A 24344-nucleotide genomic window follows, 5' to 3' on the forward strand; every position below is an offset into this window, starting at 1 on the left:
ATCTTTTATTCTAGAAATAGGATCTAGAATACCTTTTTAAAAAGAGCTGAGAAGTTTGCTTAGTTGAATTCATATTCTAGCTTCACTTTTCCTGGAACACATTTTCACTTCTGGTTCTAGGTTGGGATTCATGTCAATCAGTTGGTTCCCACCAATCCAAACCCTTCTGCATGCCCCAGTCGCCCATCAGTTCAGTCAGGCCACTTTCCTGGTGGGTCACACTCTGTCCTGGATCTCTTCCAAGTTCAGAAAGCTAAGAAATCCACCGAAGAGGAGCACAAAGAAGGTCAGTGGTCATCAGTGTGGTTCTTGTTTTGGTGCTGCTTTTATCCTTAGGCGGGCTAATAAGTTAATTCAAGAGTTGTCTGGCATGGCTCTATGTGCCTCTTAAAGAAAACACTGGCATTCTAGATTATGATGAAACAATAGTATAAGTTCATTTTACTTAGTGTATTAAAGTAATCCATATTATCCCATACCTAAGGATCTGAGGAAGCTATTTTATGTATTTTCTATACTTTCAGTATTTCTGGCTGCTATGGATCTGGAAATATCCTCCGCCTCTAGAAATTGCACTTTCTTGCCATCTTTTTCTACACACCTGACATCAAGTGTCAGTCCAGTTACTAGCAAAGCCGAGTCTTCAGGGAAATGGAATGGTCTACATTCTCCCATCAGTTTAAAATCAAGAATTAACCTGAGTATAGAGGTTCCGTCACCTTCCCAGGTATATTTTTATAGTTCTACGTATGATTTAAGTGCAAAAGCAGACATTTTTAGTTAGTATAGGCAAGAAGGGGAGAGGGCTACCTGTTAGGATAGATCAAGGGCAGATCACAGTGTTACCAAATTTCAAATGAGAAATATCAAGGTAGGAGAAAGGTGGTGCTTTTGGCAAAGATCTGTGACTCTTGGAAGTTGTAGAACATGGTTGCAAGCCAGTTCTGCAGACTGCCAGTCAGTAACCACTTTACCTCTTTGTAGCGGCAGTAATCATGTGGATTTAACTCTATTCAGCAATACAGCTTTGGTGGTGAGTTGTAGGGGCCTCTGTCCAAGGTTTTTCTTGCAGCATTTGCAAATGGTTCCGTCTGTAGGGTGAACGATTTTCCTAACGTAAGCTAGTAATTCTGTTGGTGTGTGCTGTAAGTGTGGAACACTGTTGGAACTTTTGCTCCTTGCAAGGTAAGATAGCTCTTTAAGCTATATTGGGAAAGTCCATTTCCCTGCTCCACTTCGTAGTAGGAGGCTGAAGGAAACACACATGCTGGCTGTAAGGCTCAGAAACGGACACTTGATACTTTTGCACTGGGTCCCGGATGCTAGTGAGTCATCCAAAAGTAGTTGTTCCTGGCAAAGTAGAACGTTGGCCTAGCCAGCTTAATGGGATTCCAGGTTTCTAAATGGAAGTGCACAGGTGCATAGAGGAATCTGGTATGTAGGCTAGAGAAAGGGAGATTTCCACAATCTCTCTTGTCTAACACGGTATTGTCAGAACCAGATTTATTTGTATTTGGGGGCAGATAGTCTACTGTGTGAGAGGTAAACTTCTCACCCAGGGCTCTGCGATCCCACTCCTAGGCGTTGGCCCTTGCCCCCTGGGTGAGGTCCAAGATACGAGGTTGACACGGGTTTGTGGGGTCTGGGCTTGTGTGTGGACTTGCCTGATTGGCGGTGCTGCCTCCCTAGACTTCACGTGTTGCTACTACTCAGGCTGCGATGGCAAGAGGCCAGCGGCCTTCCGAAAGTGTGCTGCTTTGGAGGATTTGCTTTCCTAGCCTGCTCCGCTGCGCCTCTTGCTTATTATCCAGAATGTGCTAGCATTCAGTCCTAACCTCCTCTCTGAGCATGCTGTGACTCCAGACTCATGTGGGATCTTACAGCTCGACCAGTCTGTTCTAGAAGCACTTCCGCCTGATCTCCGGGAGCAAGTAGAGCAGGTCTGTGCTGTTCAGCAAGGAGAGCTGCATGGCGACAAAAGGAAAGAGCCAGTAAACGGCTGCAATACAGGAATTTTGCCACAACCAGTTGGGACGGTTTTGTTACAAATACCAGAACCTCAAGAATCTAACAGTGATGCGGGAATTAATGTCATAGCCCTTCCAGCATTTTCACAGGTTAGTCAAACTACAGACCTTCTACCCTGACTATGCTCACCCTTCCTACTGCAGCCCAGGACCTGTCTCACTTCCGCTTTTCCTTTGGATCCTACACTCCCCATAGCATACACCATATCCACTGCTACATCATCTAAAGGACAGACTGGCAGAGAAGAGGGAGCATGTGGTATGTGGATGCTTACAATCTCCACCCAGACATACAACACATTGTTTCTACTTTCTTGCCCAGTGGTGACCATTGGGCCACACTTGAAATAACTGGGTAGAGATCTGTAATTGTAGACTAGAGACACTAAGACAGTCTTTTAAGTTTGGTGTTTGAAAAGATACTGCCCGTGAGCCTGTCTTCTTGTGTTTTGCCTTTCGTTTTCTAGTAATGCTGCTTACCCGGATGGTTCTGCTGTGGTTTGGTTTTATTCAAGTCAGTTCTTAGCTGTAAGTTTTTTTATTCTCACCCTAAAACCAGGATACAGTGAGCTTCAATATTGAGGACCTATCAAGAATTCACACAGATCAGAGAAACATGATTTGAAAACAAAATCTGTTTTGTGAAAAATAGAGCATCAACTCCATTTTGACTTTGAACCTTCTCTTTCTCACTAGGTGGACCCTGAGGTGTTTGCGGCACTTCCTGCAGAGCTTCAGAAGGAGCTGAAGGCAGCTTATGATCAAAGACAAAGGCAGGGGGAGAACACCGCTCAGCAGCAGCCGGCCACCGCGTCAGGTAAGCCCGGGAAGGGACTTGAAACAACCGAAGATAAGAAAAGAGATCATAGGGTGTGGTTACTGCAGCAGGTAACAGCCGGCGTCTGAGCTGCTGGTCCAGCTAAGAGCTCTTTGTATTGAAGGGAACGAGTACATGATGTGCCAAGTGTTGTCACAGTCCTGGCTGGATTTGTATCTGTAACTTCTTGACTGGAAAACACCTTCATTTCAGAAAAAGTCTGAATTATTACCAGAAATAGGTTGATATATCCAAGAGTGTAGGTTTAAATTTTTTTTTTTAATTTATTCATGATAGACATAGAGGCAGAGGGAGAAGCAGGCTCCATGCAGGGAGCCCTACGTGGACTCGATCCCGGGACTCCAGGATCACACCCTGTGCCAAAGGCAGGCGCTAAACCGCTGAGCCACCCAGGGATCCCAACAGTGTAGGTTTAAAACAAGAAATGTGGAAGTGTCTGAACAAGCATTATAGTATGGCCTGAACTGTTATCCTTCACCTGTTGAATTTCCAGTTAATCCTGATGGGCCCCTCTTTATAGACTAGATTTTAATAGGTGACGAGCACAGGTAGTGGGAGCCCTAGAGTCTGCGCTTACCGCCAGGTACTGCATCCCAGTCTTGCTAAGGGGCCTGTGTTGGGATGTGTGCACGCATGCATAGGGGCTATATTTAAGGAGGAACAAGAACTTGTATTGTCTGAACATACTTTGTTGACAATCTCACGTTCGTATTCTTACAGTGCCAAAGAATCCGTTACGTCAGCTAAAACCAGCAGCAGTGAAAGAAAAGAAACGAAACAAGAAGAAAAATCCCATCAGTCCCCCCAAAAAGATCCAGAGTCCTTTGAAAAACAAGTTGCTTAATAGTCCTGTGAAAACTCTGCCTGGGGCCTGTGGGAGTCCTCAGAAATTAATTGATGGGATTCTAAAACATGAAGGTCCTGCTTCTGAGAAACCTCTGGTAATAGTTCTCATACTCTTTAAACTTTGACCTCTTCTTTTACCAGATTTTAATGTTGTACTTGCTGTTACGTATAAATACAGCACTTTTTATCGTTTGTTTTCTTTAACAGGGAGAACTCTCTGCTTCCACTTCAGGTGTGCCAGGCCTCTCTGGTTTGCAGCCTGAGCCAGTTGGCTGTGGGAGACCCCCAGCACCAAACCTGGCAGGAGCTGTTGAATTCAGTGATGTGAAGACCTTGCTCAAAGAATGGATAACTACCATTTCAGGTTGGCTTGGCCGGCGGGACAGTCGCAGACTGAGATATAACAACAGTTCTAGATTTTAGAACATGAACAGACTCGACTGTAGAAATGGAACTCATTTTTCTAAATCTGGTAGGCTAAAACCAGCCACCCTCTAACCTTTCAAACTCTGGGGCCGACTTTGAAAAGTGCCTTAACTATAGACCATTTGTTTGACGGCTCTAAGTCAGTGGGAGAGCTTACAGAAATGCGAGTCTCCTTTATCCCTGCAGCTAGCTGTCTTTAAAAGGAGGCTGGTCCTTATTTGAAGTTTTTCCCCCTCTCTAGATCCAATGGAAGAAGACATTCTGCAAGTTGTGAAATATTGTACTGATCTAATAGAGGAAAAAGATTTGGAAAAACTGGACCTAGTTATAAAATACATGAAAAGGTAATTATTCGATATTTTTATCAGAACAAGAAAATCAGGCATCTCACACAGCTACTCAAGGGGAAGCAGAGTAGCTTTTACACTTCTGGGCAAGCTGCTAACTGTACTCTTTAGAGTTAGTGAAAAGGGGATACTCTATGTTTTGAATCCCAAAGAAATGCCATAATACAAGCAAAAGATTGTTCCCCTCGAGATTTATATGGCTTAAAACCATAGTAGGTACTTTTGAGCATTCTAGGGATTTGGCCAAAATTGGTTCTTATATAAAAACATTAAAACCCTGATGATTTATGTTCAGCTGATTCTTGTGGGAGGAGGAGTCCATCACCTTACCTGATGTCTTTTCTTAACCCACCTTTTAGGTTGATGCAGCAGTCGGTGGAATCGGTTTGGAACATGGCATTTGACTTTATTCTTGACAACGTTCAGGTGGTTTTACAACAAACTTATGGAAGCACATTAAAAGTTACATAAATATCACCAGGGAGCCTGGTGCTCTCTGCTAGCTGTGCCATAAGTGCTTGTGAGGTATTTGCAAAGTGCATGATAGTAATGCTTGGAGTTTTTATAATTTTAAAATTTTGTTTTTAAGCAAGTGTTTTGTACATTTCTTTTCAATAAGTGCCAAATTTGTCAGTATTGCATGTAAATAATTGTGTTAATTCTTTTACTGTAGTATAGATTCTATTTACAAAATGTTTGTTTATAAAGTTTTATGGATTTTTACAGTGAAGTGTTTACAGTTGTTTAATAAAGAACTGTATGTATATTTTGTACAGGCTCCTTTTTGTGAATCCTTTAGGAAGCAAATCCTGCACTGTTAATTCTATTTAAAGGCTGAGGAAACCTACAAGCAGACCATTGTTACAGGCTCCGTACTAAGCTTTGAAATTCCTGAGAGGTCCCAGACTGGGATTCTACTTGTTCCGGGTAAAGCCTCTAAATAATCTTATCACTCTTGTCCCCAAGCATGAACACAGGAGCATGTTAAGAAAATCTTCTTTACTTCTTCTAAGTGGAGGGATTTACACATTTTAAATTAGAACACACACATAATTGAATAATAAGCTTTTCCTGGGAAAAAGATGTCCCACAGATGTTTGAGCGGTCTCATCTCTGCTTCTACTATCCCTGGAGAAGCTTCAGTAGTAGTGAAGAATGGTACAGATTTTCTAGACTATGCTATACCATAATACTTGAAAAATATAATTTATAATCCTGTGCCAGTGAATACGTGGGGACATTTTCTTCAAAACACCCCACACTGCCCTTAGCACTGTGCTATACATAGGTAGTCCAATATGAGAGATCTGTGACCAAAATTCATCCCCCACTAACAGATTCCTTGCCGTGGGGAAAATTTCACGTGGACTTGCCACACTCTTCGGGAAAACTAGCTAAATCCAATTACTGCTATCAACAAATCATGATGTCTCCGCAACAGCTTAGGAGCACTAAGCAAGCCCCAACAGTCCATCAGCTCCCTACTGACTGCCCCATCAGGGAACGTACGCATGATAGGATTTTCTAGGACAAACTAGACCAAGATTGATGTACAAAAATTCTAACACTGACGTGTGCTGGCACACAAGGTATTACATACACCAAAGCTGATGACTCGTGGAGAGAAGCTATGCTAGCATGGAAGCCTAACAGCTCACTGGTGGATGTCTGTTTTCTTTATTGGTAGTTCAGAATTGTGCTGATTACAGTGGACTCTCAGGACTATACAAGCAGTAAATAGCAGCCAGCTACGCTTTACACCATGGTTTCACACAAAGCAGATAAAGAGATATCAGAGTGCCTAATTTTCTATTTTAAAAAATTCCTAAGGGCATACGGCAGAAGAATGCTGGAAAAAAAAATCACCGTGGGAAGGGATATGCATAAATAAAGAAGTATTTCTTACATCAAAAAAGTCCCATGAATCACAAAATCTGCAGAAGCTTGGTTAATCAAATACTGCAGTACTGATTTAATCAGTATAAAATCGAAAGAGCTTTAGATCTGTAATAAAAATCCAAATTTGGGTTAGGGCAAACTTTAAAACAGCAGCCAGTAGAGAAGGGTCGGGAAAGGAGGGGGCAGGTGAACAGGCACGTTGGAACTGTGGGGACATGTAATCGACCACTGTCAAACCAGTGTAAGTTTCTTGGTTTCTCATGGAAAACATTTTATACACCTATTTTTTTCCTTCCATACTTAAGTTCGTCAGTGTCCAGATACATCCGTCTTGTTTTTCTTGGTGATTTTACAACATAATATTGCATTTATTCCAATTTCCTGCCCCATGTGGAAAAATTAGATGATTTCAAATACTTTCTTCAGCTCCACAATAAGCTGCCAGTCACTCTTCTGCATCTCATCTCTGAACCAGTCTTTGAGGGCATCGATGGACTGCCGGCTGATCTGCAAGCCCGAGGCACAGACAGGGTCAGGAACAGGGTAACCATTACATGCCGAGGACAAGCGTGGGGCCTGTCACCAGATACTGCCCATTAAAAAGAAACCTTAGCTAAAGATAAGTGCAGTGCTCGTCTGCCTATTTGGAGTAGTGGACTGAGGAGGCCCCTTCCTCAACAAAGCCAGGGCCCCCTCACAGACCTGCCCCTACCCTGAGAAGCAGCTAATCCTCTCAGAGTGCACAGGTCCAAACTTCCAGCCCTAAGAGCTAGTGCATAAAGGTAGCCAGAGAAGAGTTGACCCCCCCCTTCCCCACCCCTTTCCTAAAATGGGCCACTTTGAGGGAGACACTTACCTTACTGACAAGAATGTCTGTAGCTTCAAAATGTCTTCCATACATTTTGGGAGATTCACCAGGGATAGGTTCTATTTTGACACAGACTTCTTGTCCTTTTTTTGCGACATCCACTTGTTTATGGTTTATTTCAATACTTGTTACTATTCCAATGTCAACAAACTGTAAAATAAGAACTGCAGTGTAAGCAGAGGAATCCTGCCAGTCACAGGCACTGCAACTGGACAGCTGAAATAAAAACTGGAGCAAAAGAGCCAGTTTAAAAGCCCTGGCTCTGTGACCTTCTCTAGCACTCATCACTGCAGTTTTCTCACTGGGAAACTAGGCAATGACACCACCACATCCCCCCTGGCCTTCACAAGATGGCTGTGAAGATCATGTGCTTTAGATAACCTGGGAAGTGCCCTGTCAGTCCAGTGTGGCTTACTACTACTGCCTATCCTTTCACACTACAGGTGCCATATTGCGAGAGAATGGCAGGCACAACACTTCTCAATTAGAAATGAGCTTGGAGTGGGCGGTATGGTGAGCAAGGGGATTGGGGATTACGTCAGGGTGGCAGCCAGGGACACATCACATGGGGTCCCATAGGCTGTTAGAGGATCAAAGTTGTTGAGTGGTCTGAGCTTAGTGACCATGCAGGAGAAAACCACTCCACTGCCTGCCTTGTGAAGAGATAAAGGAGAGTAAGAGTGAAACCAAGGGCTTTGATGTGGCAAAAGCCACAAATAATTGCTGCAAGCAAATGTCCTTAGTCCACTGAAATGGTATAAAAGCAACGGCTCCTGGAAGTAAGTCCTAGTGCTCAGATGACTTCTAAGTGCCATTTCCCACTAAAGGAACCAGGTGTGAGGCAGTGAAAGTACTAGATGAGCCCAGAACAGCAGCACCATAAAGGAAGAAGATGCTCCACGTGCTGTGTGTTAAGTGCTGAAGTAACCAGCTTGAATGGGCTCCCGCTGACCAGAATGGAGAACTGGGGTTTCAAAAATACTGGTATTGGATGGTAACATCAAATTTTATATTTTTCAAATTTTATTTTTAAAAAGTGACTGTGTATAAGGTACCTAATGAAAAGTTGGGGGTGGGGGTGGAGGGTGGGGATCACAATGTTACAAACATTGTATAACTGCCTTAGGCAAGGATTACCAATCACTAAATCTACCAGGATACAGACTGTTGAAACAGGATATTCACAGGTACTCAAAGTGCCCCAGAGATTACTTAGTAATTACAAAGGGAGACAGATGTGTTTCTATTGGCAGTGCTGAGGCAACAGCACCTTCCCCAGGAAAGGAAGATGGCATCGCCACAGTAAGAAAGCCTGTGTGACAGGGCAGGAGGTGCTTGGGAACACCTGCGCATACAGTATCTGTTCCAACAACTATAACTTCTGTATAGTGAGGAGGAAACCATCAGACAAATCCAAGTTGAGAAATAATCTGCAAAACAACTGGACTCTACAGAAAGGATGGGAGGGGCTGTTTCTACTGGGACTAAAACCTGTAATAACCAAAAGCAAAGCCCCTTGAAGGGATCTGGGGCCAGATGGGCAGGTGGCATTAGGAAAGACATTTGGGACAACTGGGGAAATGTGAGAACTATAAACTATAGGACATTAACTCAATTTTTCTTAGGTATGACGCTAATCTCAAGGGAAGGAATGAGTGAGTGTTGGTTATTCTATAAACTTTTCCCCAGGCTTGAAACTTTAAAACATTTTTTACAAGGGCAATAATTCACAGTACCTTGCAACTTTCATTTGCTGAAGCAATAATACTTGGTGCTAGGAATCAACAGTGGCACTTGTACTGAGGTATAAAACAGACGGCGACAAGCTGTGCTTGTCGCCACTCCTGGACTCCCCATTTTACTCATTTAAGAGACCATACTTGTTTTCAAAGTACAACCAGAACTTACATTTTTGCTAGGGACGCACATGGGTGTCCCCTGTTTCACCTGACCTGCTTCCACAGTCACTCCCATCACTATTGGGTCTCGAGAATTAAAAATATACTGGGGGAGGATTTTCATCTTGCAGGGAAATACTGCTATATGCCTAAAAGGAAAAAAGAAAACCCAAGAATTTTGAAGCTGACCAAACCACTTAAACATTAAAAACAAATACAAGTAAGTATGAGGCTTCTGTTGGATAAAAGCAATACCCCCCAGGGGGTGCCAGAGGAGCAAGAAAGACGCTGCTGACAGTGGTCAGTGGTGTCTGTTCTGGTCCAGGCCACCTGCCTGGAATGCTTCATCCCCTCACCATCTTCTTCCCTTCCCTCCCTCCATGCTGTTGCTTCCCAAGTCTTAAAAAAGCTGCCTCCCTGGAGCACTGAGCCCTGCCCCTAAATTTAGATGGGAGTTTAGAACCTTGATGGAACCCACAGGCAGTATCCTGGGGACCACAGACATCGAACAACAGCCACTCTCTCCATACCATGTCCCCCAATCAGGTGATCCAAAAGGCCACTATTTTCCTGCTTATTAGCAAGCATGTGCTCAGTATACTTTCAGTGTCTAGCAGTCTTCTCTAACCAAGTCTTTTTGTTTCCAGTTTCATGATTTTTTTTTTTTTTTAAGATTTTATTTATTCATGAGATACACCCAAAGAGAGGCAGAGGGAGAAGCAGGCCCCATGCAGGAAGCCCGATGTGGGACTCTATCCTGGTACTCTAGGATCACACCCCGAGCTGAAGGCAAACGCTCAACCGCTGAGCCACCCAGGTGTCCCAGTTTCATGATTTCAAGCGAGCATATCTCAATCTCCTAACACTCACCTGGCAATTCTACTTTAAATATGTAGCCCAAATTGAGCCACCCTCTGTCTTACCTGGAACACTGGGAGCTCAACAAGGGCCTTCATGGACTCGCTGAGATCCTCCCTAAGGGCCATACAGAGTCCCACCAACTTCTCTGACCCCATCTCCTACTGCTCCCCATCATTCTCAACGTGGCTGCCCCCAAGGGCTGCCCTGCTGCCTGAACAGCTCACTTCATTCCCTCCAGATCTCTATTTGAAGGGGAGACCTACAGAGCTGAGCTGCTGCCCCCTGCCACACTGCTGGTCACGTCTCTTCCCTGAATTAGGGTTTTCCTCTTCCGCTCTTTGGCACTTACCCTACTTCTCATGTATTCACTACTTGTATCCCCTGAGCTGCAAGAGGAAGGTGGGGGGTGGGGGGGACCTGGTCAGGGTCACTGCTGACTTGTCCAGCACCTGCAGTGAGCCACCATGTTACATGGGGCAAGCTGTGAGGTCAGCTGGAGAAGCAAGCTCTCTTCCAATAGAATACTTCCCTTCATTTCAGTCCCTCACCTTCCACATTCTCATATTGTTCCTTCCTTCCTGTGTAATACCAGTTAAGGAACTCCAAACAAGAGGATTTTAGCAACTACTCACCAATTGATGAGACCCAGGTCTGCCAATTTGAAAATTAAAAACTAAAAGGCTACAGAGCTTTGTTAACACACTGCTGGAATGCCTCAGATGGGCAGAATTTATGGTTTTTAATACATTCCATCAGGATGCAGCCTCTTCTGTTTGAGCAAATGCCATGCGCTTCTACTGTCCACGTACCTTTCTTGCACAGATGTCCCCCACAGGTCTGAAGTTTGCCTATTGCCACCTTGCTTTTACAAAAGACCTACATTAGTACCTGCTTTCTCTAACCTCTGAGGAGAATTTTGCTTTTATGAAAAAAGGCAAAAAGCAAAAACATTTAGCATTTGTTTTACAGTGAGCCATTAAGAGTCAGCGGGCACCCCAAAGAGTGGCCCCGCTGAGCTTGTTCCCAGGGACCACACTCAGCATCTCACTATCATGCTGCCGGAGCTGTGTCTGTCTATGAGCAATTGGCCTTCACCTCAATTTTTTTTTTTTAAATCTGCTATCAAGATGTGTCCTAAGATAGCAGAAAAGCATGAGAGAGATTATAGTTTGAGCCTAGGAGTGTTCAAAAATTTCCCATATGAATTAATGGTAATTGCTTCTTCCCTTCATGCCATTTTGGCTTATGGAAGGTTTCACAGGAATGCTCTTTCAGGATAGTGGACGCAGCCTGCATTTGGTAATTCTTAACCACTTCATTGCCAAAGACCCGAAGTAAGTAAAATCACCAACTTACTTAAATTCTTCTTGTTTCTGTTTCTTGTAGTCTTGTCTATATTTCGTAAAGGCATCAAATAAATGATAAATAATTTCTGCACTAAAAATTCTAACTCCTAAACTATCAGCCATTTCTTGTGCATCCCGTTCAATTCTCACATCAAAGGCCAAAATTACTGCATACCTGAAAGGTTCAAACACAATAAAGATCATTTGGTGAAACACAGAGTATGTCACGAAGGACTGTTTGAAGACAACAAGTAATATGAAAGCCTTCACAGCAGAAGAGAAATTACTTACTGGGGATCATGTTCTAGCATCACTGAAGCCTTCATAACATCTTTTTTATGGACTGGACCAATGTTAATTCCTGCATACTGTAGAAAGGGAATTTCTGAGCTTAAATGCCTGTGTCCGGTAAAAGAAACAGAACCACCAACCACAACTACCACAGACTCCTATAGAGTCAGGTAGAAATACTTACGGGCACTTCTGATGTTTTTAGAAATTCAAGTAGAGCTTCCAAAGATCCCAGCGTAGATGCTTGAACATAGACTCCTTTTTCTTCCAACTTGATAGCATTTAGCGTCTGCTTTAACTCATGGATCAACTCATCCTTGAAAAGAAATTAAATTTGACAAGGTTGTGAATGCATCTCTATCAGCAATGCCTTAGAATTAAGCTGCATTTCTTTTTTTTTTTTTTTTAAGATTTTATTTATTTATTCATTGGAGAGAGAGAGAGAGGCAGAGACACAGGCAGAGGGAGAAGCAGGCTCCATGCAGGGAGCCCGACGTGGGACTCGATCCCAGGTCTCCAGAATCACGCCTTGGGCCCAAGGTGGCGCTAAACTGCTGAGCCACTCAGGCTGCCCACATTTCTGTTTTTTTAAAATTAAGTATTCACCTGAAAATAGGAAACCAAAGCTAAGAAAAAGTAAGACGTAGCAGAACCTGTGCTAGAAAAGAGGCAGCGATTCGGGGGCCAAATCTGAGCTGTGTCCCACACTTCACCTTTGTCTTACACTTCCTAGTACTGAGATCTATTGAGCTTCTGCTGTGCTTCACAAATAAGGTAGACTAGGTGAGCAGAATGAAACAAAAATAATCTTTTCAAAGTTAAAAGCACTTTATCAATATAATGTGTTATGGAAGCCCACAGAGTCTGCTTGAGTGTCTTTCCTGAAATGCCTCAGCATCCTCTTCCTCTGTCACTGCTCCTTTAGAGACGAAGAGATTTTCCCTAGGAATAAGGACAGTCACATCCAAGCCATGAAGGATGCAGAAGTCCATGCCACAGCTGGGACTGGCTGCAGAGGAAGGCTGGCCCTCTTCTCACGGGCCCTAAGGTGGACTGATTCCCTGATGGTGGTGACTTGATGCTGCCAGGACACAAGATAAGCTAATATGCTAGGAACAGAGAGCCATCTTCTCTTTGGCAAGTGAGTATATCAACTCAAAGTTTCCTTTTGGGAAACTATGCTAGACTCCAGTGGGCATCTACTCCTACAGACACATACACAAGCTTTAAAACGACTCCTACTTCCTTGTAATATTTTGAGTTTTGTCTGCGTATTCTGACATCTAAAAACATGAACTACTTCTGGTCTTAGATTCATTTTTTATTTAAATAAAGTGTATATTTTAGAATTCTAGTGTATATAAATATTACTTATGTTAATTCACAGGACTGTGCAAACTGAAGTAATCTAAAAGCATCAACTATTTGCTATGAGCCTCCAGGTAAAGCTTCACAAAGACAAAGGTGCCCACTTCATCCATCATTACTAGGATGTGTCCTGCGGACACACCAGCAGGACCTCCAGTAACTCTAGAGGGGAAAAAAATTTTTAAGTAACTTACTTTAAGAACTGGGATTTCATCTTCTTTATAAGCCACCAGGAGGGGTAAACCAGCCAATGTCTTCTCTAGGTCTTTTCCAAGAATCTTAACCCCCTGAGCTGCTTCTACTTCTTTATGCTTTTCATACTGGTTCTGTAGAGATCAAAACATTTGTTACCACATTTATTTGCAAAGTGGTTGGCAGTAGGAGATGATGTGAGATAATATTTTTAGGATCATGGGGTAGGGAAATTTTTCTTGGACACAAAGCAATAAACACAAAAGATTGATAAATTCACACTAAAATGAAAGATTTCTGTTTCTTAAGATACCATAGAAAAGGTGAAATGACAAGTCACAGAGTAGGAGAAGATGCTGCGATGCATACAAGCCACTAACAAACTAGTCTCCTGACTATACAGACTATTCCCTAATTAATCAAGTCAGACAATGCTGGAGCACAGAGACATTTCACAAAGGAATGAACTTCAATGGTTAATAAACATACAAAATGCCCAACCATATTTCAATCAGGCAAGTACCAAATGAAACAACGAGCTACCAGATTTGAACATTTAAAAATCTGACAGCATCAAAGAGCTGACAGAAGTGAAATAATGAAAACTCTAATATACTGCAGGTGAAAGTGTAACTTGTTGGACTCACTGTGGACAACAGTGTGGCCTTATCCAGTAAAACTGGAGCTGAGCATAAGTGAGGACTCAGCAATTCACTCCTAGGCATATACCCTGCAGAATCTTGCACAATTGCACCAAGAGATAATACAATTATGTTTGTAGCAACAATACTGTTTGTAATAGCAAAAATTTAAAACCTGGAGATAGCCTACAGTTGCCATCAACAGGAGGACAGATAAATAAACCATGATTTTAAATATATATATACATATACATACATACACATTTTTTTTTTAGATTTTATTTATTTATTCATGAGAGACACAGAGAGAGCAGAGACACAGGCAGAGGAAGAAGCAGGCTCCATGCAGGGAGCCCAATGCGGGACTCGATCCCAGGTCTCCAGGATCATGCCCTAAGCCAGAGGTAGACGATTAACCGCTAAGCCACCCAGGCGTCCCAACCATGATATATTTATGCAGTAGAATATCCCACAAAAAAATGACCTATAGCTATATGCAAAAACATGGGTAAATCTTAAAGGTGTTTTGTTTTGGTTCTTTGACTAGAAGAAGCCAGATACAATGGAAATGAGAATGATCCCACTTATATGAAGTCCATACACAATTTTTAGGGGCACACACTCAGGTATTAAAAAACTATTTTTTAAAGGCTATTAATTACTACCATAAAAATTGAAACATGGTTAACTTTTAGGAAGGTGTGGGGGTGGCTTACACCAATGAGAGGCACACAGGCTTCCAGGGTGTCAGCAATGATCTATTCTTCATCTGTTTGTCTGCTTTTTAAAAATCTGTTGAACTTTTCTATGTTTTGTGTAGTTTTCTGTATTTATTTCATCATAAAAAATGTTTAAAAACTAGTCAGGGTAGAACCAAAACAATATACTTCAGTTCTCATGGAAAGCTCAGATGAAAAATAAGAACATGCATACATCTCCACCCTGATGGATGATCCCTTCCGCATGAAGATACCTAATATAGGACAAGGAGCGAGGGCGTATTAGGCCAGGCAGCTCTTGAAGTGAGGAAGTGACCTCAACAGAATTTACACTGTATATGTCCCCATGTGTCAACATTTACCACCTAGGCTTACCTTCACCCTTAATTCCTTCATAGGAGGAGGTAATAGGAGGCCTCGAATCTGAGTTACAATGGGCCCTTCTACTCCAGGAACAATAATTGTATCTCCTTCCTTCAAACGCCCATTGATCAGTATCACATCTATAGTGGTGCCCATTCCTGGTAGAGCCTTAACCTGAGAGACATAAGTGTAAAGGGAATGAGAAATATGATATACTATGCTGACTGAATCTAAAAGCAGAAGACATCCCCACCCAAGAACTCACTGTTAAAGGAATAAAAGAAAATAAACTGAAAAACCCATCAGTACCTCCATAACCTGTGCTCTTAGCTCCTCACAGTGTGCAAGTCTCTTGCTTAACATGGTCTGAGTTAACTCGACAAGAAGGTAGATCAGACTTCCCATACCATCACCAGTATGCGCAGAGGTAGGTACCAAGGACACAAAAGTACGGGGATCCTTATTCTCATAAAACAAAGCTGCATTCAAACCCTAGAAACATAAAAAGCAAAAATCATTCCAAAAGGCCAAGCTGTGGAAGGAAACATCCAGAACAGTATGACTGATTAGATGACAGGCAAGTAGCTTGTCTTTCTGAAATTCCTCAAAAACACTCAAGAGATCATGCATATTATGTAGTTCTTTCACAAAAAAAGTAATTTCTTTCCAGGTTTTCTTTTTCTTTTTATCGATTGGGAGGGAGGGGCAGAAGGGGAAGGGGAGGGGGAGGGGGAGGGAGAGGGAATAGGAAAGAGAAGGGGAAAGGAGGGAGAGGGGTGGGGGGAGGGAAGGAGAGAGGGAGAGAGAGAGAGAGAGAGAGAGAGAGAGAGAGAGAGAGAGAGAGAGAATATCTCAAGCAGAAAGCCAGATGCAGGGCTTGATCTCACAACCCTGAGATCATTGGCCTAACTGAAAACTAGAGACAGACACTTAACAGACTGAGTGATCCAGGCACCTCTTCAAATCAACTTTATTTTTAAAAATAAACAGTCAGATTATAAAAACAGATCTTTGAAGTATTAGCTAATTTAAAAAGAAAAAGGGATAGGGAAAAGAATGGAGAACACTCCTTGGCATTGATAAGGGAACAGAACCAACATTAGTGAAAATGTTGGCTTTAGTATAAGGACAATAGAACAAAAGTAAAAATATTCTATGATATAGACTCTTCATCAAGAAGGAAAAGTTTTCTTACCTGCTGTGCAAATTCCACAATAATAGCCTTTGCTCGCTCCTCAAATTCATCTTTTGTATTCTTTTTCTGCTTCTTTAAAGTAGCAGCCACATCAGAGTCAGGGCTCTTTTTCCAATCATACAACCTATCAATCTGGAAAAAAAAAAAATTCATGAGAAACATCTTTAAAACATTCAAAACACTTAGGAATTTAATTAAGGTTAAAGCTTCTAAAAATTCCTAATGTATATTAAATATATTCAGGAGAGTGTGAATTACTAATATTTTATTATACCAAAAAGCCTGTATAATAACCTGCTTAACTGCATCCCCTCTTAAATTAGAAACTTCTGAGGTAACATGCTGCCCATCAGCTTCCAAACCAATTTATGAAAGGCTGTCATTTGTTTGCAAAAGATGAGATCCTAGAATTATCTTAGGATAATATACTTATTAGTGTATTTTTTTTTTTTGAATTCCAAAATGGCTTTGTTTAGTAGTCAGAATAATAGCAAGTATCATCAGGAAAATTATACACCAAAAAAATAGAAAATAAAAGATAATTACATCCTATTTTAGAGAACAGCCCATCTGAATTTTTATTGCTCAAATTTTCCTTCACTTTTCAAGTGTGATAAATGGGTATAGAGAGGAAAAACTATTTAGTAGTAAAAACAAATAAAATCTGTTTCCTCAGTCTAGAACCACAAGAGTCTGCCCAAATCTGAATGCTACAGAGGAGAAAAATTAGTTAAGCAGAAATAGCCCCAGAAATGACAAAGATGTTGTAATTAGCATATGAGGTCCTTAAAATAGTTATTATAAGATATGTGACTTTAAAGGAAAAACATGAAACCTGTGGACCTAAAAATATATATATTATTTGAAATAAAAATTCACTGGATAAGCTTAATAGCAAACTACATGTTACAAAAGACTGGAGACCTTGAAGATGTAGCAATAAATACTATCCCAACTGAAGCATATGAAAAAAGATGAAAGAAAACCTCACTTATGAAAAATATAACCAAAATTTTTTTTAATTGATGAAGACTACAAGTTCGTAGATCTAAGAAAAACAAACCAAAGTAGGATAAACAAATTATTACATAATCTCAATTGTGAACCCTTAAAATTTCTTAAAAGCAATCAAAGCAAAAGGAAGACATATTACATACAGGGAAACAAAGACAACTAGACATAAAAACCATAAAGCAATGATGAAGGAAAAAAATTTTTTATAGAAGGAAAAAAATTTTAAACCTAGAAGTCTGTATCAAGTAAAAATATTCAGGAAATAATTTGATTCAAATGATAATAAAAGCACAATATACCTAAGCAGTGTTTTTTTTTTTTAAAGATTTTATTTATTCCTAGAGATAGAGAGAGTGCTCACTTGTAAGCACAAGTGAGGGGAGGAGCAAAGGGAAATGGACAAATGGACTCTGCCCTTAGCACAGAACCCAATACGGTGCCCAATCCCATGACCCTGAGAGCACAACCTGAGTCAAAATCAATAGTTGGATGCTTAATCGACTGAGTCACCAGGAACCCCTCAGCAATGCTTTTAACAGTGTGCAAAACATACCCTTAAATGCTTCTATTAGACAAGAAAAAATATCTGAAATCAACAATCTAAGATTCTACCTTAAGAAGTTAGAAGAAGACATGACAACTAAAACAGAAAGAAAGAAAAATGATGAAATTAACACTGGAAATCAAGGAGATAAAAAACAATGAGCTGGTTCTTGGAAACAAATTTCTATACTAATTAGAGAAAAATAAAAACTAAAATAACCTGTACTTGTTTAAAGAGATTCTATGCAGATCTGGTTCCTGGTGAATTCTACCAAACATTTTATCATTTATACACACACACACACACACACACACACACACACACACACAAACTCTTTCAGAAAATGAAGGAGGAAATATTTCTCAATTCATCTTACAAGGCAACATTACTCTGATATCAAAATCAGACAAAAGACACTACAGGAAAGGAAAATTATATAGCAAAATCATTCATGAATATGGACACAAAAATCATCAGCAACAACTTATCAAATCAAACCTGGCAATATATGAAAGGGATACTACATCATGACCAAGTAGGTTTATTCTAGTGATGTAAGGTTGGTTTAACATTTAAAAATAGTGCTGGAACAACTGAGTATCATCCACATGCAAAAAAACAATCTTGACACAACACAGGTCTTTCATGTAACAAAAATTAACTCAGAATAATCACAGACCTAAATGTAACATACAAAACTCTAAAACTCCTACAAAACACAGAAGAAAATGTGATGGTCTTGACTCTTTAGATACTACACTAAAGGCATGATCCATGAAAGAAAGATAAGCTAAACTTTATTAAAATTAAAAACTTCTGTGAAACAGAGAGTGAGTCTAGAAAGTGAAATAAGAAGCCAGACTGGGAGAAAACATGTGCAAAAGTCATCTGATAAAGAAATTGTTTCCAAAATATATTAACTCTTAAAACTCAAAAGTAAGAAAACAAAGAATCCAATTTAAAAATGTGCCAATGGGACGGACGCCTGGTTGGCTCAGCAGTTTGGCACCTGCCTTCAGCCCAGGACATGATCCTGGAGACCTGGGATCGAGTGCCATGTCAGGCTCCCTCCATGGAGCCTGCTTCTCCTTCTGCCTGTGTCTCTGCCTCTCTCTCTCTGTCTCTCCTGAATGAATGAATGAATGAATGAATGAATGAATGAATGAATGAATAAATCTTTTTAAAAAATGTACCAATGAATTTGACACCTCAGAAATGGCAAATAAGCACGTGAAAAGACATTCCACATCTCAAGAGAACATCTTCAGGAAACATATTAAAACAACAATGAATACCACAATATACCTATTAGATGTAGTCCAAAACACAATACCAAATGCTGGTCAAGATGTAGAGCAACAGGAATTCTTATTCGTTGCTGGTAGGCTTGCAATTACACTTACAACCACTTGAGAAAAGTTCAGCAGTTTCTTGCAAAACTAAACATGCTTACCATACAATCCACCATCACACTCCTGGGTATTTACCCAGAGGAGCTAAAAAACATGTCCATGCACAAATCCGCACCTCTGTAAACAGAGGTTTACAGCAGCTTCAATACTAACTGCCAAACTTGCAAGCAACCAAGATGCCCTTCAATGGATGAATCAATAAAACTGTAGTGCATCCAGACAATGGAATTATTAAACAAAATGAATGAGCTAAAAGTAAAAAAGAAAAAAAAAAAGAGCCATGAAGCCATGAAAACACATAGAGGAAAGTTTAATTCCTATTTTTAAGTGAAAGAAGGTGATCTGATAAACCTTATTCCAGAATGCTGTACAATCCCAACTATATGACACTCTGGAAAAGGCAAAACTATGCAGATAGTAAAAAGATCAAGGATCTTTAGGGGGGACTGGGAGGTGGGAGAACAAACAGCAGAGCAGTAAGATTTTCAAGGTCGTGATAATACTTTATGACACCAAAATGATGGATACAGGTCATTATACATTTGTCTAAACCCATAGAATGTACAACACCAAGAAGTAAACTATGGACTTTGGTTGATTATAAGTCAATGAATTTTCATCAATTATAACATACCACACCCTGGTGTGGGAGGGAGTGTACAGAAAATGGGGGAGACTGTTTCTGGGGGAGGAAAGGTATGTGGGAAATCTCTGTACCTTCTCTTCAAAATTGCTGTAAATGTTAAATGGCTCTAAAAATAATAATAATAATAAAGTCTTGATAATAAAAAGTAAAGTCCCCTCAAAACAGCAACATTAGTTCATCTTATGGAAGAGGAAAGCCACATAAATATCTCAAGAGATGGAGAAGAGCCATCTGACAAAAATCAAAACTCATGACTTAAAAAAACCACAAATAGCACTTTAAATAACCTACGGCTGACATTATATATAACTGGTGGAAGACCAAGGACTTCCCCCAAGATGGAGCAGAAAGCAAAGTGTCTGTCATTATTTCTCTTCAACATTGTTCTAGAAGTTAGAGCAGTAAGGAAGGGGAAAATTTACAGAGCACACACATGAAGGGAAAAAATAAAATAGCTATTTGCAGATAATATAATTGTATAGATGGAAAATCCCACATGATCTACAAAAGAAGCTAGTAGGCCTAATCAGTGAATTTAATAAGATCACAAAATTAAAAATGAATACATAAAACTCAAATATGTTCCTATATAAATTTAAAACTAGAAATTTAAAATTTTAAAATGGTATTTACAATAGCACCAAAACCATGGCATACTATGAGATAAATTTAGAAAAATATGTCTAACACATGGACACCAAATATCACCAAAAGAAAATAATTAAGTAAATGTAGAAATATCATGTTCACTTATCAGAGGACTCAATTTTGATAAAATGTCAGTTCTTACAGAATTCATCTACAATTCAAATCAAAATTCTAGAAGGCTTTCTGTAAAAACTAAGAGGAAGATCCCAAACTTTATATGAAAATTCAAGGACCCTAAAATAACCAAAACAATTTTGAGAAACAAAAAGTTAAATGACCACTATCTGCTTCCAAGACATTACTATAAAACTATTATAATCAAGATAGGGTAGTAGTGGCATAAGGTCAGTGGGAGAGAGAAGATAAATACCAAAAAGGAACATATATTACATGCATGGCTTAATTAATTTTCAACAAAGATTCAAAAATAATTCAATGGAGAACTTCTGGTCCAAGATGACAAGATATAGGAAGACAATGAACTCACCACCTCAATGGATACACCAAATCTAACCTATTTACAGAGCAATTCATCCTGAAGAACTAAGAGCTGACTAAACAGCTTCTACAAACAAAGACCACATGGAGAACGGCAAAACAGACCAAGACACTAAACAGAGAACCCCCATCCACAACACTGCGAACTGCTGAATGGAGGGACAGTATTGAGGGACTGTGAGCAGGTTTGTCTACCCTGAGGTACAGAAAAAAAAAAAAAAAAACTATGGCTTGAAAGGACAATTAGAACATAAATCAGTTCTAGAACCTTGCCTAACAGCAGAGGGAACTGCTGAAACCCTCTCCCAGTACTGTCAAGAGGAACTGTCTAGTGCCAGTCTACATTCCCCTCCACCCTGACAGCACAAACAGGGGCATGGTCCAGGCATTCTAGCTGGCCTAACACCTCAGTGAGCCCAGAATCCCTAGCCCACACTAGCCCAAGCCATCCCATCAAGGTAGCTACAGTGCAATGCATACCAGGACATGCTTGGCCAGCCCACACTACAGCTCCAGCAGTCTTGTCAAGGTGACACAAACAAAACACCCTAGAACACTCCAAGACCACACTACCTCAGATCCAGACAACTTGCCAGGGCACCTCTGGTATAGAGCATGTCAGAATCCGGTAACATGCTCCCACCCCATATCAGCTTAGACTCCAGACAAATCGCCAGAGAACTTCCTGCACAGAATACCCAAGAACACCCTTGCCCACACCCACCTTGGCTTCAGCCACCCTACTGGGGTGCCCCCACATGGAGAGCCGTGGAAGACCCCTAGCTTGCTTGTACTTCAGGTTCAGCTGTACTCCCTGGGTGCCGTTAGTGCAGGACTGTCCCAGCCTGTGCCCACTCAGTTTCAGCTGTCCCATCAGAGTATTCTCTGCAGAGAGCCCCAGAATCCTGTGTCTAACATCCACTTCAGCTCTGTGATGCTAGGGTACCCTCTGAAAAGATAGTCCTGGGACACCCTAGCTTTCACCCATTTCACCTCCAGTTGTGCTGTCCTCTGGGTGGAGAGCTGCAGGAATACCTAGCTTGAATGCACTTCAGTTCTGATTATCATACCGGGGTAGCCCCAACATGGGAGTGTGCCAAGACCCACAGCTCATGAACACCACAGTTCTAGCCAGCCACCCAAATTCAATAAGCACAGGAACCCGTACACAAGATCATTCCCTCTAGTTAAGGAAAATAGCTGTTCCACCTAATTCATACAAACAGAGGAAGAAATCAAAACAAAATGACAAAAGAATATATGCCAAACAAAAGAACGAGACAAAAACCTCAGAAAGAATTAAATGAAATGGAGGTGAGCAATATGCCTGATAAAGAATTCCAATTAATGGTAATGAAGATGCTAACCGTACTGGAGAGAACCATGAATGAACTCAGAACTTCAAAAAAGACATAGAAAACATTTTTTAAAAAATCAGAGTTGAAAAATATAATAACTAGAATGAAAATACAATAGAAGGGCACCTAGATGGCTCAGCTGGTTAGCCATATGCCTTTGGCTCAGGTCACGATACCAGAGCCCTAGGACTGAGTCCTGCATCAGGCTCCCTATTCAGCAAGGGGTCTGCTTTTCCCTCTCCCTCTGCCCCTCCACCCTGCTGTGTGCATAGTCTCTCTCCCTCTCAAATAAATAAATATTTTAAAAAATACATTAGAGAGAATCAACAGATTTAAGGATGCATAAGAATTGTTTAGTGATCCAGAAAACAGGGAAATGGAAAGCACCAAAACTGAACAGAAAAAATACAAAGAATTAAAAAATGAGGATAGATAAGAGATCTATCTACTATCAGGCAAACAAACATTCTCTTTATAGAGATCCCATAAGGAGAGGACAGAAAGGGACAGAAAACTTACTTCAGGAAGTAATACCTGAAAACTTCCCTAGCCCTTAGAAGGAAACAAACATCCAGGTCCAGGAAGCACGCAAAGTTCCAAACAAGATGACCCCAAGGTGGTCCATATTGTAACACATAGTTAATATATAAAAGATGAAAAAGAAGGAGTTTTAAAAGCAACAAAAGAAACAACTAGTTATATGCAAAAGAATCTTATAAGGCTACTACTATCAGCTGATTTTTCAGCAGAAATTTGCAGGCCACAAAGGAGCAGAAAAGAACTACAACCAAGAACATTATACCCAGCAAGATCATTCAGAATTGAAGGACAGAGTTTCCCAGACAGGGGTGCCTGGGTGGCTAGGCTGGTTAAGTGCTGGTTAAGCATCTCTCTTTGGCTCAGGTCAAGATCTCAGGGTCCTGGGATCCAACCCCATGTTGGGCTCCTTGCTTCTCCCTCTGCCCTCCCGCCATCATGCTTGCACTCTTTCTCTGTAGTAAATAAAATCTTAAAAAGAAAAAAAAAGTTTTCCAGGCAAATGAAAAGTTAAAGGACTTCTTCACCACTATACCAGCCTTACAAGAAATGCCAAAGAGATTTCTGTAGGTGGAAAAGAAAAGGCGGGCAGCCCCGGTGGCTTGGCGGTTTAGTGCCACCTTCAGCCCGGGGTGTGATCCTGGAGACCCGGGATCGAATCCCATGTCGGGCTGCCAGCATGGAGCCTGCTTCTCTCTCTCTCTGTCTCTGTCTCTCTCTCTCAAATAAAATAAAAATGAAGTTCTTCTGGACTATGTTCAAATGAGTGTGACCACCAAGTTAATATAGACTACTATATACTTTGGATGTTATAGATGAAATTCATGGTAACAACAAACCAAAACCGTAATAGACATACAAAAGAGCTCCAATTGTGACACTAAAGAAAACCATTAATCACAAAAAAAAAAAAAAAAGAGCAAGAGAAGGAAAAGAGAACTACAAAAACAACCAGAAAGCAATTGACAAAATGGCAATAAGTACATACCTATTCATAATTACTTTAAATGTAAATGGTCTGAATGCTCCTTTCAAAAAAACAAAGGGTGACACAATGGTTAAGAAAATAGAACCCATTTATTTGCTGCTTACCAGAAACCCACTTTAGCCCTAAAAACACATGCAGAGTGAAAGAGAAGGGAAAGAAAAAGCTATACAACGTGAATGGAAGTGGAAATGAAAACAACAACAACAACAAAACAAAACTCGGGGCAGCAATGCTTAAATCAGACAAAAGACTTTAAAACAAAGACTACTGGGGCGCCTGGGTGGCTCAGTGGTTAAGTGTCTGCCTTTGTAAAACTCAGCACGTGGTTCTAGGGACCTGGGATTGAGTATCACATTGGGCTTCCTGTGGGGAGCCTGCTCTTCCCTCTGCCTATGTCTCTCATGAATAACTAAATCTTAAAAAAAAAAACAAAAAAACACACACAAAGATTTTTACAAGAGACAAAGAACGGCGCTACATAATAAAGAAATCAATCCAATAAGATGATACTACAACTGTAAATACTTACGCACCTAAAAGAGCATCTAAATACATAAAGCCATTATTAACAGAC

General features: G+C 40.7%; 2 protein-coding genes across 16 annotated transcripts in view; one reads left to right on the forward strand and one right to left on the reverse strand.

The window, feature by feature from the left end:
- The window catches only part of REV1 (REV1 DNA directed polymerase), a 97841-nt gene extending 92593 nt beyond the window's left edge, over positions 1–5248 (forward strand). For all 13 annotated transcript variants that reach the window (XM_072743006.1, XM_072743008.1, XM_072743013.1 and 10 more), the window contains 8 exons: positions 121–286; positions 525–727; positions 1884–2117; positions 2724–2844; positions 3586–3806; positions 3919–4075; positions 4379–4481; positions 4844–5248. In XM_072743006.1, coding sequence (XP_072599107.1) covers positions 121–286; positions 525–727; positions 1884–2117; positions 2724–2844; positions 3586–3806; positions 3919–4075; positions 4379–4481; positions 4844–4955 — 1317 coding nt within the window. In that variant the 3' untranslated portion in view covers positions 4956–5248. The remainder of the gene's footprint in view (positions 1–120; positions 287–524; positions 728–1883; positions 2118–2723; positions 2845–3585; positions 3807–3918; positions 4076–4378; positions 4482–4843) is intronic.
- Positions 5249–6432: 1184 nt separating this feature from the next.
- The window catches only part of EIF5B (eukaryotic translation initiation factor 5B), a 93684-nt gene continuing 75772 nt past the window's right edge, over positions 6433–24344 (reverse strand). For all 3 annotated transcript variants that reach the window (XM_025992461.2, XM_025992462.2, XM_072743019.1), the window contains exons 15-24: positions 16126–16257; positions 15240–15422; positions 14943–15104; positions 13210–13341; positions 11832–11963; positions 11648–11724; positions 11367–11531; positions 9160–9298; positions 7240–7401; positions 6433–6890 (exon numbers count right to left, since the gene is read on the reverse strand). In XM_025992461.2, the coding sequence (XP_025848246.1) occupies positions 6783–6890; positions 7240–7401; positions 9160–9298; positions 11367–11531; positions 11648–11724; positions 11832–11963; positions 13210–13341; positions 14943–15104; positions 15240–15422; positions 16126–16257 (1392 nt within the window). In that variant the 3' untranslated portion in view covers positions 6433–6782. The remainder of the gene's footprint in view (positions 6891–7239; positions 7402–9159; positions 9299–11366; positions 11532–11647; positions 11725–11831; positions 11964–13209; positions 13342–14942; positions 15105–15239; positions 15423–16125; positions 16258–24344) is intronic.

This window comes from Vulpes vulpes, chromosome 16 (assembly GCF_048418805.1).
Source record: "Vulpes vulpes isolate BD-2025 chromosome 16, VulVul3, whole genome shotgun sequence".
Taxonomy (NCBI): domain Eukaryota; kingdom Metazoa; phylum Chordata; class Mammalia; order Carnivora; family Canidae; genus Vulpes; species Vulpes vulpes.